Consider the following 19,322-nt stretch of genomic DNA (forward strand, 5'->3'; position numbering starts at 1 on the left):
TAGATCTGAAGCGAGTTCATTTATAATCTTTCAAAGTCAAGGTCTCTCCTCTCTCCACTCCAGCTATTGAAAGAGCTCCCAAAGAGCACCTGTATAAACAACCAGTGCTCTTCCCACTATCACTCATAGTAAACAAGCTGAGAGACCTTGAAGTATAAAACAAATGATCAAAGGGAAAAAACACAATATTTCCAGCCTCCAGTCTCCAAGTGGCAGTGTTATTTCCTTTCCTTCTATTGTTACAGACCTCTTTGTATTCCTTTTAATATCTTCTTTATAATCCACACTTACAGAGAAAAGAAAGAAAAACTTCTTAAATGGAGAAAAAAAACCATCCAGTCCAGCATTGTAAAAATAAAGGAAAAAATTCTTAATCCATTGGTATGTAAAAAGAAATAAAAAGTAGTAGAAGAAAAACTAATCCATTCAGTTTAAAAAATTGGAAATATTTGCAAAAGTTCCATCCATGAAAAAAGATTAAAAAATACAAGGATTACACACTGTCTAACGTAGCTTAATTTCGCTGCTTACTTTCTTCTGTTTTCAAATTTAATTTAACTTTGATTTTTTGGGGTAATCTCTTGTTTAATAATAAAATTTCCTCACCAAATGGTACACTTTCTCTTTCTGCTTTCCTCCCGTTCCGGAGCTGTTCCAACTTCAGCAGCTTCAGTGGCTGCGCTTCTATCACTGGCAAGAAGAGGTTCTTTGTGGTGTCCCTGAGATCAGCAGGACGTACTCTTCCCTATCATCGTCTCTTTGGGACGGTTTAGGGCCAAAAGGACTGTCCAGCGGCAAAAATATCAAATGCGATCTTAGAGCTCCAAGATTGCACGTCGTCTTGTTGCGACATCAGCTTTTCCCCCTTGTATTTTTACATGCTTTCAAACTGCTAGGTTGGCAGAAGCTGGGACAAGTAAGGGGAGCTCACTCTGTTACGGGGCGCTAGGGATTCGAACCAAACTGCCGACCTTTCTGATCGACAAGCTCAGTGTCTTAGCCATTGAGCCACCCACGTAACCCACAAAAAGATGCAGCTACTTCTGCATTATTCAGACTTTTTCAAACCATTAATTGGCAGAAATGTCAAAACATGTTTGACTATATAACTATGCAAATGCCGTGATTTATGTACAGTACTTGTCTCAGATAAGGATGGTATTTATACAATGTTACCATGTACCAGTTGTCATTTTGACATTATTGTGATATACTGCCGATGTGGATTTGTCATCACTGCACACAACTCTCAAACTAGGAAACAAGATCATACTAGCAATCTGATTTCATACAAAGATTAAAAGTGCAACTTCCTAGGCATTAAAAACTTGCTGAAATAAGGAATTTGTTCAGTGCCTCTTCCATCGAACAGCCTGACAGTTCAGGTAGTCTCTATTAGTTAATGAATGCCAGGAAATGGATGGCCATGTTGGTGCATTGGTTCGAATGCTGTGTTGCAGGCTAATTCTGACAAATGCCAGCAATTCGATTCTGACCAGCTGATGGTTGATTCAGTCTTCCATTCTTCCAAGGTCGGTAAAATGAGGACTCAGATTGTTGGGGATCATATGCTGACTCTGTAAACCGCTTAGAGGGGGCTGTAAAGCCCTGGGAAGCAGTATGTAAGTCTAAGTGCTATTGCTATTATTTGAATTTGTATTAATCAAAGCGGTATTGTTATAGAAAATATGTTAATCAGTTCCAGCCTGATGGAAATGGGCAGTGAAAATATAATTTTTATACATGTTAATAAAATATTACAGTAAGAGAGAAAACAGAATGCATTTGTAATGTGGATTTATGGTTAACTTTCTATAGTTATAGAAAGCAAAAAAAAGAAAAAGAAAAAAAAAGTCAACTATAGATTCCGTCATCCAGACATGTACCATAGATTTGCTCCATTTTAGTCTTGCTATGACCATATTCATGTTGTTCAAGTATATCAAATGTTTACTCTAATGCAATAATGAGCCTCTTTTTAAAATTTGTACTGGTTCCTCTGATGGAATTTTCTTTTTCACCATTTTACACACACAAAGATTAACACATGAAAAACCCAATTGCAATGGCGTATGCACTAAGCCTTAGTTGCCCACTCACTGACCTCGCATTCACTGAATTTTAGGTCATGTTAAACACACCCGGCATCAATTCACAATTCACACTACATCAAATATTGCATTATTTGAGCTTCTGCTAATTGTAACCTACCTGTACTTCAATCTCCCTGCCGATCTGAAATTTCCAGACAGTCTCCAAACCTGAGAGAAAGCCTTCTCCCTCTCAAGGGTGGCTTTAGCAGGCACCCACAAGAGATTCCTCTCCCCTTCCTCTCCTACATAGAAAGTGGTCTATCTAGGTCTCTTCTGAATCAGAAGCTAAAGAGGCAAGTCATATGGACTGTTGGTCAGAGGAGAAGGATGACCAGGGACCTAAGCAACTTCAGATTGAGTAAAGTAATGAGACACCGTGATGACAGCTATGGAGTCAGAACAGAGGTAATCTTCTCTGAAGAGGTAAACATTGTGGCAGAAGAGGGCAGCCATGGACCTAGTCAAACCACAGCAGTGACTGGCATTATGGAAGACCAGTCTTAGCCTTTAACCTTCCACCACCTCTCCAACTCCAGACTTGTGTTCCTGTTCCTCCTGCCCCTTGTCCTTCATTTGGACCAGCTCACGGAATCCTCAGAGGTTACAATCTCGAGAGTTCTCTTTGGAAGGTTATGACATAACAGTTAAAGTTTTCAAACTGTATTTGAATAGTGTTCTTTCTGCGTCAACTGCCACAGGACAAAATGGCTGTTCTTTTAAAGATAAAGGCAGAATGCCAGCAATATGGAGGGAGCAATATGAAGGAAGCAGTGTTCCGATATCTCAGGGGATGCCACAAAGAAGAGGGAGTCAACTATTCTCCAAAGCACCTGAGGGCAGAACAAGAAGCAATGGGTGGAAACTAATCAAGGAGAGAAGATACTTAGAACTAAGGAGAAATTTTCGGACAGTTAGTGGAACAACTTGCCTCCAGAAGTTGTGAATGCTCCAACATGGACGTTTTTAAGAAGAGATTGAACAACCATGTGTCTGAAGTGGTGGAGGGTTTCCTGCCTAAGCAGAGGGTTGGACTAGAAGACCTCCAAAGTCGCTTCCAACACTGTTTTTCTATTCTATTCTAAGGACAGCAGAGAAGATTAGAAGAAGATTTACTTCCTGTCATTCAGAATACTGCTTATAAGTGCTAAGACATTTCTATGCCTGAATTGAGAAACATGTCAAGCATGTTCTTCCCAACAACTCTGGTTGGGGATTGGAAGTTTCCCAAGAAATTGTGGGATATTCCAGGAAGCAACCAACTTGGCTTTGGGATTTAGGTTTTCATTGGAGAATAAAGTTCTACCCTAATGTAGATATTGTGTTTAGTTTTAATTTATTTTGTTTATGCTTAAAGCGTTATACTCTTATTCTTATTTCTCTGAATAAGTAGAGCATTCTATATAAGTTTAGACTAGTCTCCAGAATATTTATGCTATTATTTCTTTTTAAGTAAAATTGAATTTGGAAGCAAAGCTCTTCCCCAGCTTATTAATCACAGTGAACCAATGCCATCTTTGAGGGAGGGGTTTTTTTTTTGGGGGGGGGGGTAAAGTTTGATTCTATTTATCTCCAAAAGTAGAAAAGAAAATTGAAATCTCTATTCATGCTCCTGTATGCTACTGGGCCAGAAAGCTGCAATCTACCCTACCCGCCCACCCCAGTTTTATCTTTTGATTGAATGTAAGGCAAACCAGATAGAATTAAGAGGGAATGCCACCCCAAGGAAAGTATATAGACCCTGAGGGCTTCTGTGAGAGAAAATTTGAGACTTTTGCCCCATGGACTCAGCTAGGCTGCTACATGGTGCTATCTGTGGGATAGCAATAGCAACAGCACTTAGACTTATATACCGCTTCACAGTGCTTTACAGCTCTCTCTAAGTGGTTTACAGAGTCATCATATTACCCCCATCAAGTTGGCTCCTCATTTTACCGACCTTGGCAGGGTGGAAGGCTGAGTCAACCTTGAGTCGATGAGAATTGAACTGCCAAACTGCTGGCAGCCGGCAGTCAGCAGAAATAGCCTGCAGTACTACATTTTAACCACTGCGCCACCATGGGATAGAATGAACACTAGGTGACATCTAAGAGCAGGAATAGCAATAGTAATAATATAGGTAGCTTCAACCTTCGACGACAATGGGGACCATAATTTCTGTTGCTAAGCAAGACGGCTGTTAAGGGAGTTGTGTCCAATTTTATGACCTTTTTTTTGCCAGTCACAAGCGGTAATCAATAATATCAGAAAAACAATGACAATGAGAACGAATCCTGTCCTTTATCCACACATCGATGTTAACAGACTCTATTTAAAGGCAGAGAGCCCCCCCCCCCTTTTCTCTTTCATTCAAAATAGCCATTTCCTATTTGAGGACTTAATAAAAGAAACCCAAGTTTGTATTTAGGGCTTTGGACCGCAAATTATAAGCCATAAATTAATGAATTACCACCAGTTACGACAAAGTATAGTTTCAGGAATTATGAATTAATTTTTTTAGGGCTTTTGAAAATCTTTTCACGTACTGCGTTAATCTAATTCATTGTTTCCACCCTCATGACCTGTATGAAAAATTTATATAGACCTATTGTTTACAGCTATGTTTAATATATACACTCATATAAATTAAATTGTTAAACAAAATCTAATAAAAAGTCCATATGCAAGTTTTGCTGACAACTTGCAATTCGGGTGATAATTCCTCTGTGGCTTTTATATAGTCCACTAAGTCTCTCAAAATGTCTGACATTACTGAACAGCTATGCCAAAGTAGTTTGAGATAAAAGGGCTCCACTGAGTAGTAAAATACATAGCTTGCATACAAAAGAGATCTGGATCCAAGAAATAACATCTGCAGATTGAGGGGGGTGACCTGAAAGCTTGCAGATTTACTGTTATTGCTATATACTAGAGATAATATTGAGCATGATTAATGAGGCAACTTCCTCTCTTCCTGAGTTAGCTATTTGAAATACCCTTATACAGTCTTCTGTATTTCTGCCTCTTCCAATGGGGTAACTTAGATTAATGATGACAGCCTAGAAGGGCTAAGTAGTCAGGTTGTTTATTACAGGATTCTCCCGTCTAGTGTCCTTCAGATGCTTTCAGTTCAAAATCTCCCAGCTAGCCTGGTCAATGCAATGGAATTCTCCGAGTTGCAGCCCAAGAAGTCGAAATAGGGGAAACCGATTCCTGTCAGGGTTCCAAACAGCACCCAAAATTAAATCAGAGTCCGAGGCAAAGGATTCCTCAAAGTTCCAATTTGTTAAAAGAGCCATGTTGGCACGTCTGGGAAAACCCGAATCTGAAAGCTTCCAGGTTTTCCCTCCCAGGTGAAAGTTCAAGATCCTGCCCCAACACCCACAAGTTCATCACATGGTCCAATATTCCACTGCCACAAAGGCAGAGTCCACCCATCCAGTTCCGGCCAGGTGCAGAGACAAAAGATGACCTTGAGTTTCTAAAAAGAACGTTATTATGGCTATATACCACTCAACTCCGTATAATCCCCCCTCCCATTTTCCCACAATAGAAAATGAATAGTAGCAAGTGTAGCAGGCCTGAAGTCCAAAAAGAAAAGATGGCTTGCAGACCTGACAATTGCTTTGTGTCCTTCGAGCCATGAAAGTCCTTTCAAATCTCTCACCAAAGGTACAATGGAAGTACAGATAGTCCTTGACTAACTATGGTCACTTAGTGATCATTTGAAGTTAGGTTTAAAAAAAAGTAAAGGAAAAAAATCCTGTGGATTTTACTCCATTAGTCTTTGTCGATCATACGGGGCAGTGCTTATCTCGGTTTCAAGGCTACTGAGCAACCACCGTCCAAAGATATTTCCACAGTCAGGTGGCCAGCATGACGTCACAGAGTACTGTTACCTTCCTACTTGAGTGGTACCTATTTATCTACTTGCATTTGTATGCTTTCAAACTGCTGGGTTGGTAAGAGCTGGGGTGAGGACAGGTGCTCACCTGTCGGGTGAAGCTCGGGTCTCGAATCTGGGCTGCAAGCTTTCCAGTCGACAAGTCCAGTGTCTTAACCACTGAGCTACCGCGCCACTTGTGAAATTAGGATAGACCCAAAAACACAGTACTTATGGCCCAGATTCTAAATCCTAATGACTCCCCCCCCCGCCCACCTTGGGATCACATTTTGGATACTCGACAACTAACCCACAAATGTGCAGCATCCCACAGTCATATGACCATGATTTATGACGTTTTTGCTGGAAACTAGCATTTACTTCCAGTAAATATATAGGAAATTCATATATATATGAATACATACATATATACACACACATACATATATAAACATAAACATATATACATATACACCAGTGGTGGGTTTCAAACTTTTTTAGAACCTCTTTTGTAGGTGTGGCCTGCTTTGTGGAAGTGGCTTGCTGGCCATGTGACCGGGTGGGAGTGGCTTGCCAGCCATGTGACTGGGTGGGCGTGGCCAACTTGTAAAATGTGGTGAAACTCACTTAACAACACTCTTGCTTAGCAACCAAAATGTTGACTCAGAAACTCTGGCATTTGAAGCACACAAGTCTTAAAGCTGTCAAGTTACAAGATTCTTGCACCCCTAACCATTTAGAAAAAAAAAAACCCAGGGCTGTTCAAACTTGACAGCTGTAAGACTTGTGGATTTCAACTCCTAGAATTCCTCCTCCAGTCATTTGGCTCAGGAATTCTGGCATTGAAGTATGCAAGTCTTAAAGCTGTCAAGTTACAAGATCCTTGCACCCCTAACCCTTTAGAAAAAACCCCCAGGGGTGTTCAAACTTAACAGCTTTAAGAGCTGTGGACTTCAACTCCCAGAATTCCTCCTCTCGCTCTTCATCTTGATGATGTGCGGACCGGCGGGGGGAGGGATCTGGAACCGGTTCTAAATGGCACTGTAGATTTGTGGAACCTCTTCTATAGAAGAGGTTAGAACTGGCAGGGACCCACCCCTGATACACACACACACACACACACACACACAGAGAGACCAAATAACAAAAGTAAAGTTAAAGGTTCCCCTCGCACATGCGTGCTAGTCGTTCCTGACTCTAGGGGGTGGTGTTCATCTCCGTATCTAAGCTGAAGATCCAGTGCTGTCTGATGACAATTTTGTCGTCATGTGATCAGCATGACTAAATGCCAAAGGCACGCAGAACGCTGTTACCTTCGCACCAAAGATGGTCCCTATTTTTCTACTTGCATTTTTACATGCTTTTGAATTGCTAGGTTGGCAGAAGCTGGGACAAGTAACGGGCGCTCACTCCGTTACATGGCGCTAGGGATTTGAACCGCTGAACTGCTGACCTTTCTGATTGACAAGCTCATTGTCTTAGCCACTGAGCCACCATGTCCCCTAAATAACAGAAGGGATCTTCAAATGGCATAGTATAGTTCTTGCTTACCGTAAAGAGTTTTGCTGCTGCTTTTGCGGAGGCTTTAAATGCTGCTTTTTGGATTTCTTGAAGGACGAGAACAGAGAAGCAAATGGTGTTCTCAGTCCTTCCAGTATGGAAGTAGATCCAGGTTTCTGGGCTTGTGGGACTTCTAAAGCAGAACCTTTTGTGCTTGCAGAATCTGAAAAAGAAAAATTAATGTTAATAAAAGATATGGCTATATATCGTACAAAATGGTAATGATGTTCTGTTCTGATTATTCAATTTCTATAGCCGCCCAACTCAACTAAGTGACGCAGTGATATTGTTTAGTAATGAAGATTTTTTTTAATAGGAGGTCCCTAGTGTAAGTAGTCCAATAAAGAACATATTTTTAAATGACCAAAATCTTACCGCAACAACAAAAGCTCATAAGATTTTTGACCTTCTTTCTGGAAAATAATTTGTGGAGCGGAAATTTTGAATAGTTCAGAGAACCGTTAAATACCACCTCTGACTGCCCCGCCCCCATCTATTCTCTGCCTCCCGAGTCCCAGCTGATTGGGAGGGAATGGGGATTTTACAGTATCCTTCAATTGCCACGCCCATCAAGGCACGCCTACCAAGCCATGCTACGCCCACCAAGCCATGCCCACAGAACCGGTAGTAAATTTTTTTGAATCCCACCACTGAAGCATACCTAATATTTTTTCTTCCTCCTATTTTCACCACAATAACAACCCTGTGTGATGGACTGGGCTGAGAGAGAGACTGACTGACATAAAGTCACCCAGCCAAGCCTAAGGCAGGACTAGAATTCACAGTCTCTTGATTTCTAGTCTGGTGCCTTAACCGCTAGACTGAATTTACTATTCTTGCTCCGTTGTGTGAAATATAAGTTTCAAGTTTCAAGTTTATTTGATTTATAGACCGTCCCCTCTCCCCGAAGGGACTCGGGGCGGTGTACAGGAACCACATTAAAAAAACATATACAATAAATACTTTTAAAACCAGATTAAACCTAGAGCCCTGTACAAGTTATTAAAAATTAAGACACGACCTAAAACCAGCCCATCGAGTTTAAAAATACAGGCATGGGGTGGGAAGCTGGAATTAGGCCAGGCCGGCTAAATTGAACAGGTGGGTTTTTAGCTTCTTGCGGAAGGAGCGGAGATCTGTAGTTGTTCTGATATCAGGGGGAAGGTCATTCCAGAGGGTCGGGCCCATCACAGAGAAGGCCCTTCCCCTGGGCGTCGCCCGCTGGCATAGCCTAGTGGACGGCACCCGGTGAAGTGAGGGTCCATGGAGACTAGCTGGGGGAATTGTCTATGCCAACTTGCCAAAAGGCTTTGCACTCCAACTCCTGATTAATATGGCAGTCCCCAAACATTTGTGACAGTTAAGATGATCCACATAAAGGAAAGAGTGAGAACTGTGGCTTAATATGGTGTGAGAAGACCACCAATGGTGATTAAACCACCTGGGTGTAGAATAAAAAAAGCTAGTTGGCAACTTGCTAAAAGCAATAGCACCACGAAAGTGTTTCTTACATCTTTATTACTGCTGAGTAAGGCAATCAACAGACTCAAATCTTTTGGCTCTGATATCTGATTATCTTGTCACTTGCATGTTTCTGAGCTCCAGCCCATCTGTCAAATTCTATCATCCATTTCATCTATCTAAATTGAGTTTCTGTTCCTTGACAGGTAGATAGGAGAAACCCATTGTTTTATCCGCAATCTGATTTATCTAAAGTGCTTTTGTGTCTTATCTTCCGCAGAATGACAACAGGACTTGAATGCAGGTATTCCTGTGATACACAATTTATTGTTTTCTTCCCTGTAAAAACTCTTTTAAAAGCACAAGTAGTGATCCCACTAGAATGAATTTTCTGTTGTAATCAGATTAATGTCTTCACTTGATGGAAAACCAAAATTAAGTCTCAGTGTTGTTTTTTAATATTGTTTTCTACACTAGGAAAAAGAAACTTAATCATGCTTTAGTGCTGATGCCAAACAGAGGCTCAATTATGTGTGTATATATATTGTATTGTAACATTCGGGTTGTAACACAAGTACATACCTATTTCTCTGGCTCAGCTGATAAGGAGGAGAGCCTGTGGCTTAGTGGCTAATACATCTGCCTAATATGTAATACAGCTCAGGTTCTAATCCCAGTAAGGGTATGGCTAGCTGATGAGAGCTAAATAGCTTGAAATAGATCTATACTAGTCTCCCTTTATTTATTTATCAGCACAAATACAACACAAACATAGCAAAGGCAACATTAAAAATAAAAATATGGTTTTCTGCCTGGATGGTCTTCTGTAATGAGCCGAAGGACAGAAAGGGGGAGTAGAGAGCTCCCTCCCATATTTTGGCATACCAGGGGTTGTAACACAAATACATACATACATACATACATACATACATACATACATACATACATATGCAGGTATACATCTGTCTATCTGTGTTATGTAGAAAACGTAACCTTTTCTTTTCCCCCATGCCACAGATCGCATTGTTATTCATTGTGAATAAACTACAGTAGTGACAACTCACTGTGTCCCATGGCCTTTTTCAACCGGTGAGCTAGGGGTTGTTTTGGTGTTCTGCTGATATCCGTCTCACTTTTAAATTTTCTCTTATGGAAATCTTCAAGCCATTGTCCTGTCAGTCCTGGACACCTTGTTGCATCTTCATTTTTCTTTTGATGTTTGCTTAAACAAAGACATAGATATTAATGAACAGCTTCTTATTTCCCTTCAAGGTCTCAGTAATGTCCGCAGAGGAGTTATGGTTCTCTAAAATAGGCTATAGGAAATCCTTGTTCAGTGACTGTAATTGTGAATGGTTACTATAAGAGGCAATCAGGAAATAAAGACCACCTATATCCGTGATGACAAACCTATGGCACACGATCTGCGAGCACACGAGCCATCGCCCACCTCAGCTCTACAGCGTATGCTCATGCACCTTCCGCCAGCCAGCTGACTTTTGGGTCATGCGGGAGACACGTGCACATGCGCGGGGGTCGCACCCACATGTGCGGGGTAGCACGGGGGTGTGCAGCACTCCCCCTCGCTCCATTTTTGGTGCCAGGAGGCTTCAGGGACGGCCTCCTGAGCCAGGGGGAGGCTGTTTTCCCCCTCTCAGGGGCTCAAGGAAAGCCTCCGGAGCCTGGGAAGAGCGAAAACCCCCCGCCCCTTGCTGTGGTGCAGGAGGCTGAGTAGGCTGTGCCGGGGGGGGGTCGCGCACACATGTGTGGGGAGGTAGTCACACATGCATGCGCAGAGGGGTGTGCATTGTATTGTGGTTGTGGGCATGCACACACAATAGCACACACATGCACAATTTCAGCACCTGAGGAGAAAAAGTTAACCATCACTGGCCTATATTCTAAAGACTGCGGGAGAATATTGTTTGAAAATTCTATAAGCGCAAATTGGTTTTTCAAGCGCTCTCAAAGTAGGAAAATATTTCCCACCACGGCTCTGCACCCATTCTACATTGGGTATAATGTTAATTTTAATTTATTTTAAATGTATTGTTTCTTTTAAAAAAAATCGGTTTGGTCTTTTTGGAAATGGGTTTAATCTTTTTTTAACTTTTGTGATGTGTGTTTTTAATGTTGTACGCTGCCCTGAGTCCTTTTGGAGAAGGGAAACATATAAATCCAAATAAACCTAAAACCTAAACCTAAACCTACATTCTCAATATCTTTTTTGTATCATGGGGATCCCTACTGGATGCAATATTCCAATGTGGTCTTACCAAAGCCATATAAAGTATTACTTTACACTTTAGCATGTCATATAAAAAGGAGTAGATACTAAATGAAAAAAAAAAAAGCAAAGCTGCCCCAAACCATGAAGTTCTTTTCTTCTCTGAGCATAATTCACACAGATACTTTTAAGAAAGACCTTCTGAGAAGAAAGGGATAGAATTCAAGAATTACAGCAACCTGATGGTTATCCATGTAAGAACCAATAGTGCAGAAACGTATTGTTGTCTTTTTGCTGCCTTCTGTTGAATTAGCAAACTAACATGTCTTTCACCAATAATGAAAGAGCTTGCAAGTGGTTCTTTACACAACAGTCTCTTAAATTTTAATCAGCCCATGAACAAGCCACAGTTCATAACAAGGGAACGTTTGACCTGAATGAGTCATCCTGTGTTCAAACACCTGTATTCAGAATTAGTACAAACTTCCAGAGTGGAAGATTGATCCCGCAGTTCAAAGCTCCACAATTTTTGTGTTAAGACTGCATCAGAGGCTCTTCTCATTCTTTCAAGTCTCCAATGTTCCCCTTCGGGAGAAAATTTGGGGAATGATGTTGGGCTAATATGGAGATGAGGCAGGTGTAATTCCACGTTGCTTACCACAATGTTTCTCAGCTTCTTCCACTAATAGAAGTGTGGACTTCCACTCCCAGAATTCCTCATTCTGGGAGTGGAAATCCACACTTAAAATTGCAGAAAAACACTGGTTTAGAGGCTATATGGGACTAAAGGGACAAAACATGTTCTAACGCAGGGGTATCAAACTCAAGGCCCGCGGGCTGGATCCGGCCTGCGGGGTGCTTAGATCTGGCCTGTGGGGGCACCCTGGAAATAGCAAAAGACCGGCCTGTGCTGCCTCTGCCAGTGGAAATGGAGCCCCCCCCCCCCAGCTTCGTTTTCACTGGCAGAGGACTGCAGAAGGCTGTCGTGGCTGAAAATGGAGCTTGGAAACCAGTTTTCGCTGGCAGAGTGCTCGGGCTACACAGGTGCCCCCGACATGAGTGAAGTCAAGCTGGCCATGCCCCCTGGCCCCCCTGAGGTCAAACATCACCCTCAATGAAATCGCGTTTGACATCCCTGTTCTAACTGAATCCTAGCACGAGAGAAAGAGAGAGAGAGATTATTTATGCAGAATATCCATTTTTGTGTCTTAATTTGTATCTATTATATGGACGACCATCTCAACAAGTGACTCTGGACAGTGAACAGGATTAAAATAAAAACAATTCAACACATGATACAAAAGCTCCATCTGCTCCGACATTGGCCCCAGATAGAGTCACACACACTCTCCCTGAAAGATAGGAGACATAAATTTTGTAACATCTCAGAATGTTATGTACGCCAAGACCCTTGTGGGGAAAAAAGGTTGTTATAATATAGATCAGTGGTGTCAAACTCAAGGCCCGGGGGCCAGATCCGGCCCGCGATATGGTTAGAACTGGCCTGCGAGGCTGCCCTGGAAACAGTGAAGAGCAGCCCCCAGCACCTCAGCCCTGGTCCAGTTGGCTGGGCACTGATCTAAAACTTGGTAGTGACCATCTGGGCCAGAACGCAGTCAGCCTTAGATCCACGGGGCTGCTCTGCAGATGGCGAGGGGTCACCACCACCCACTGGGCACATGCTGGAGACAATGAATCCCCCCAACCCCACCCCAGCCATGCCAACCCAGCCCTCCAAGGTCGACCACGACCCTGATGTGTCCCTCAATGAAATCGAGTTTGACACCCCTGATCTCGATGGTTTATTATATTGGTTTATTTTGGCCCATTAAAAGGTGTGGCAAGAAAACAATACTGGTAATCCTTGACTTACAATCGTTTGTTTAGTGATTGTTCAAAGTTACAACTGCACTGAAAAAAGCGACTTATGACTGTTTTTCACACTTAACGACGCTTGCAGCATCCCCATGGTCATGTGACCAAAATTTGGATGCTTGGCAACTGGCATGTATTTATGACAGTTGCAGTGTCCTGGGATCATGTGATCATCTTTTGCGACCTTCTGACAGGAAAAGGCAATGGGGAAGGCACATTCTCTTAACTACCACGTTACTAACCTAAGAACTGCAGTAATTCACTTAACAACCGTGGCAAGAAAGGTTATAAAATGGGGAACAACTCACTTAACAACTCTCTTGCTTAGCAATAGAAATGTTGGGTTCAATTGTGGGTCATAAGTCGAGGATTATCTATACAGGGCTTGAATCTGCTGAACCATGACATCAAAGTCACAGTTTGTTTAACAGCAGTCCCGCTTTTGTCTCCAGTGTACATTTTTTCAAAAAATTATTGCATTAAATACTTCTGCCATTAGGAAACTATGAAAAAATATATTTCAAATTTGTCAGACCATTTTTCTCATATACTGGGATAATGGGAATTGTATCCCTGTATCTGATGGATAAGGACGATTCCAATAAGAAGAACAAATCTCTGAGCAAAATGCAAGAATTAACAACAGAGTTATTAATTGTTAAAAACTAAATATAAAATGTGACTGCTGTAGGAAGAAGGGAATGAGCCTTTGGTACAGATTATATCTGACTGCTGATTCACCAGGAGTATATAAGTTTCTCCTCACTTCATTAACTTTCCAGATAGCATGTTATTACTATAATCAATATAATGAGTCTACATTCTTGGCGTGCCTAAGAGAAATACACAGACAATATAAACGCAGCATACATTGTTAAAAAATGTTCCTCTTTTTGGAAAAAAAAAGAACTAGATTTTTCAAACCTTCTTATAAATTTTCTGCCAGGCATGAAATTTTAAGAATAAAATTAGACCCTTTGTTTCATCACCTCTTAACAGAGTCTTCTTCAGCATCACCTCTCCACGATAAATCCCTCAATCAAGAAAAAATCTCGAGAAAATATGAGCAAACTGGCAAACACTGTGACGTATCTATCACATTTAATTAAAATAAAAGCTCAAATAGTTTGCTAACCTGGTCACAGCAGGTGGCAGCCCTGAGTTGACTGACAGATCTGGGAAAAACTCGTTGGGGTCAGATCTTCTCAGCGCTTTAAAGCGCTGAGGAAATTCTAACTTTGGGGGCTAGACCAAGAAGGGGAAAAACGTATTCAATCCAAAGAATTCTTAGCAATGGGCATTCTAACTGAGCTTTGTAAGATTTGAAACCCAGATCTCTAGGAATTGTCCAAATTAGGGAAATGTATGGAAACATGAAAATGTGAGTAGATAAATAGGTACCATTTCGGTGGGAAGGTAACAGTGTTCTGTGCGCCACCCTAGAGTCTGACACAACTGGACAGAGAAACCTTTACCTTTATGTTAGCCTCAGCTATATGCAAGGTTAAGTACCAAGATCACAAAATAGAAATAATTAATAATCTGCCTCTCCTCCTATACTCTGGCTCTCCTACAGAATCTCCTATGGCAGCTTTCCTCAATCTATTGCCCCCCAAATATATTGGGCTGTCCCTGACATGCAAGATAACGGATGAGGCCCCTTGAAGTCCAACATAACTGGTGGAAAAGGTGGCAGAGCCTTTGATTAATGTGCCAACGGGGCCTTTCCTCAGGATCTAATCCTAATGGAGGGTTGACTTTCATTTGAACTGCCGCGCGAGAGAAAAAGACAAATGCTCCTTCCTGTACCTAACGATGCTCACTTTGATCACTTTCTACCCACTCAGTTGTGCCAGAGAGAGGGAGCCACCACGGAGAAGGCCCTTCTTCTGTGTCCCACCAGGTGTATCTTCCTCAGGGATGGGATCCATAACATTCACTGACTCCCTGCTGTGATGGATCAGGAAGATGTGACCAGCAAGAGACGGTCCCTCAGATAATCTGGTCAGGTTTTGTCAGAATTTTCAGAATTTTGGAAGAACGTTTAGTTCCTTCATAAAGTAAACACCATGAATGATTCCAGCAGGATTCAGCAACATCTTTTAATAACAGATTTTGACTAATTCAGAATCAGATGAACTAATTTTGGAGCTACAGTACTAGATCTTACTTGGGCTAAATAAAGTTTATATAATAGTTCCTTGGTTGTTGTTTTTTAAAGAGATCCAGCCAACTGCTTTTTTCCTATATGGAGTTTTTCTTCTTTCAAAACAAGCAAGGAAATCAACTGTCAAAAAATAGTTAATTCTTGATGTTTTATTTTTAAAAAATCTGCTCCTTTGCCTAATTACATTCCTTTTTACACAGCACTTCTGTAAAGGAATAAGTATAATTCTCTACAAATTTCTCTACTCCTCACCCTGAGGATGCAGAGCTACAGAAATGAAACTGGAGTTTATGAGAACAAACAATCTCTTAGGTGTGGTTGTTTTTCAACATACCAACTTTGTTTTAAAAATGCTCACTGGACAAATCACAGTCCACACACTAAGACTATCCTCGTTTGTAAACAGTGATCCTGACCCATGTCTAACCCAAGGAAATTAGTAGCACATTAGTAATTTGTGGATGGAAAGAATGTCTTCCTTTCCTATGTGCAATGTAGGATCCATCCACATATTTAATGGAAACACAGTTGAGTCATAAGTGACAAAGGACATGTGTGGCCAAAGCTTTCATGCACACAGACTGGGAATTCTGGGAATGAAGGTCCACACATCTTCAAATTGCCAAGGATGAGAAACACCACCTTGGGGCAATTTCACATTTGGTTTTTCTTGATCCTCTCCTCAGTTTTATTTATTTTATTTTATTTATTTATAAGCTGCTGCAATCAAGGTGATTTTGAGTGGTGTAGAATTTTCTACATCCATACGTGGAAAGAAATATCCATCTGGTTCAGTTCCAAGCTGGGAGAAAAACACTGGAAACATGGAGGATTGGAAAGGTGGTTTATTGTGGAAACAGAACCACATGTGATTCTGGACAGCTGACAAAATGGAGTTGAGAGCGGGTGGTTTTTCCTTCTTTGGGTTTTGTAGTTGAGCTTCCTATTCCTGTGCAAGAACATGTCCTTTAATATTCTATTGGCTGTTTTCAGATTCCTATGGGGGTCATGTAGGGGTTATGTAGGGGTCATAGCTGGCTCTATAGGCAAAAGAGGAAATGCAAATCCTAGGTGTTTGAGCTAATTTTGTCAAGCTTGTTTGTTGCTTATCTGAGTTTCTTTCTTGACCAGTCTTTCTGAATGGATTACCAAATCTGCATTTCTAAAAGCTGGGCTCCTCGGTTTCTGCTTGGGGCAGGGAAACTGGGCCTAGTTTCTAAATAGGCAGAGCCAATCTTTCTTAATGGGCACAAAATATCTGCTGGGGACTATTAAGAAAAACTGAGATTGCTTTCTGTCTTTAAGAGCATGTTTTTCCCCATTTCTCCTTTAGAAAAATATAATATTCTGCCTTTTTAAATATTTCCCAAAATAATTCCTTCTTCTGGGGGGTAGGTGCTGACTTTCTACACATAACCTGGGTTAAAAAAGTGAAGGAAAGAATATCAAATCCTAAAATCCGTAAAACACAATACAGCTACCAGAAATCTAATCTTTCAGAATGACCAACAGATCATGCTCCAAGATTTATGGATCTCTATTCCAAGAATCCAAATATTTTTGCTGCTTTTGCTGCCATTTTGTTGCATATCTGCATATGTATGGTAAACTACAATTAAGCAAAAGTTGGCTAGAACTGCTTTAGCAAATAAAACTTTAATAAGATGACACTAGAGGATCATATATTTATATTTCATGCATTCCAGCTATAAAAGGGGGGAGGAATTGAATTCATGAATTTATATTATATGAGTACTTCTTAACTCCTTTTCTAGCTGAAAGTTATTAACAAGGTCATTTTCCAACCCAATGACTGTCTTTGGTGCTTTTAAGTTATTGTCCCTTGTGATTTTTTAATTGTTGTTTATTGTGTTCATTTACCCTAAAGCTATGGCTCAATTCACTGTCAAATCACTTACGCTCCCCCTTCTCTTTTGGGGGGAGGACTGTTATTATCCTCTAACCTGCTATTTTGGATGCATTAAACTCAAAACATTTTATCTTCCCAGTTAACTTTTGCAGATCCACCCTTGGGCAGGAGCAAATGCTGATTAAATTCTTCTGCCAAGCAGAGTCTGTGAAATGTTTTAACGAGTTGCTAAAGGGTAAGTGTTAGATTTGAGAATGCAGAATTATCCATCAAGTTTGAGTGTACAAATTGCTCCTGCAGTTATGGGATATCAAGAGTTTCCAGACAAAAAGGCAAGAATTCCTAGCGTGAGATTTTTGTCAACTCTTTAATTGATCTATCACTGTTTAGAAACGATCACTGCGGTTGCTCAAAAATCTTTTATTTGTTCAAGCTTGATCTGCTGATCTTTCTCCAACATAAAGAGGATGTTTACCCCAAAGAAGAGATGTTTTCATCTGCTTTTCTGAACAAGCAAGATCACATCCTCTACATGTTCAAGTAGTAGCAGAAAAATTAAATGGAATGTGATCGTTGATCACTTGCCATTTCTTGTTCTCACTAGCGCATTGATTTTTTTAAGTTTTTCATTTATTGGAAGGACAATGGATTTTGTCTTTTTTTTTTCCCAACAAGGCTCCTGGTGTGTAAGACCCACTGATGCCCAGAAATGGACATCTAAATTTCACATTCCACAAAAAGAAAAAAAGCATGAGGAGAAAACAGGGGTGTCAAACTCAATTACATTGAGGGCCGCATCAGGATTGTGTTTGACCTTGGGGAGCTGGAGTGGCCATGGCCGGGGTGTATGTGGCCAGCTCAACGTTACTTGTGTCGGGGGCACCTTTGGCAGCCTGGGTGCTCTGCCAGAGAAAACGAGCTCCCAAGCTCCTTTTTCACTGGCAGAGGCACCACAGGCCAGTCCTTCGGTGTTTCCAGGGTGGCCCCACGGGTCAGATCTAAACACCCCATCCGGGCCTTGAGTTTGACACCTCTGGGATAGAAGATAGAAAAAAGGAACCGGATGTTCTAGGACTTAGTTGCCTTATCAAGATTCTCATGACCACTAGCTGACCCTTTTGACCTTGAAAAAGCTGAACTGGTTACTGGTATTTTGATGGGAGACTTGTAACATACAGCAGACTGGGAAATTGAAAAAAATGTTCCAGAAGGCGGCAGTGGTAAACAGAAACAACCCTAGGAAAAGCAGAAGTACCAGAACCACTGATGGACATTCCACCTTCTTCAGTTTCTTTGCCCTTTACTTAATGGAGGCTCTCTCAGAAATGTATTTGTCCAGCATTAAAATAATTAATGCTTTGCCCCGACTACTAGTCATTCCTTAATTTGTGACTTCAAAACTATTTTTTTCTCTTCTCAGCATGTTTTCCACAACAGGAACTCACCGATCAGTTTGTTGTCCAAGCCTGACATTGTGGGCTGAGAGAAGTGATGGGCCCAAAGCAGGGGTGAAATGCTCTGAAGTTGCTACTGGTTTGCTTCACTACTGGTTCGCTTCGTGCGTGCATGTGCACCACTGATTAACCACACGGCACAGCTGATTGTCGCACAGTTGATCGTCGGAATGTAAAAAAATGCTACCGGTTTGGGTGAATCAATAGTTCCAAAGATCAGCTGTGCCACACTCAGCTATGCGGTACGATTTCTAATCTCGTGGCACAGCTGATTGTCGCACAGCTGATTGTTGGAGTTACAAGTTTGACCGAACCTGTAGCATTTCTTTACTACCAGTTCAGGCGAACCGGTAGCATTTTTTACTACCAGTTCAAGTGAACTGGTCCGAACTGGTAGCATTTCACCCCGGCCTGAAGTCATCCAACCAGTTTTCATGCCTAAGTGGGACTAGAACTCACAGTCTCCCAGTTTCTAGTCAGGTACCTTAACCACTAGACCAAATTGTCTGTCTGACTTCAAATCCAATGCTTTCCTCAAAATGTTAAAGTAGCTCATTTGATGACGAGTCTGACCTAAAAGGAATCCTGCTGATTTCAGAGGGGCTTTTAACTGAATGGTTGCAATTCCTGGCTAGGGATAAAGCATTATTTGGTTCATCAAAGCTTTTTGAGAAGCCACAACTGGATGGATTCATATCATATGTAAGCATGGCTTACACGCATGGCTTACAAACCCATGGCTAGATTTTATAATAG

The 19,322-nt window shown here is 41.3% G+C and overlaps 1 protein-coding gene across 1 annotated transcript in view; it reads right to left on the reverse strand.

Annotated features, from left to right (window-relative positions):
- Positions 1 to 19,322, reverse strand: part of EXPH5 (exophilin 5) — a 61,695-nt gene that overhangs the window by 31,452 nt on the left and 10,921 nt on the right. The window contains exons 2-3 of the mRNA XM_081950179.1: positions 10,038 to 10,195; positions 7,504 to 7,675 (exon numbers count right to left, since the gene is read on the reverse strand). Coding sequence (XP_081806305.1) covers positions 7,504 to 7,675; positions 10,038 to 10,195 — 330 coding nt within the window. The remainder of the gene's footprint in view (positions 1 to 7,503; positions 7,676 to 10,037; positions 10,196 to 19,322) is intronic.

Source organism: Natrix helvetica (genome assembly GCF_964273705.1).
Source record: "Natrix helvetica genome assembly, chromosome: 4".
Lineage (NCBI taxonomy): Eukaryota > Metazoa > Chordata > Lepidosauria > Squamata > Natricidae > Natrix > Natrix helvetica.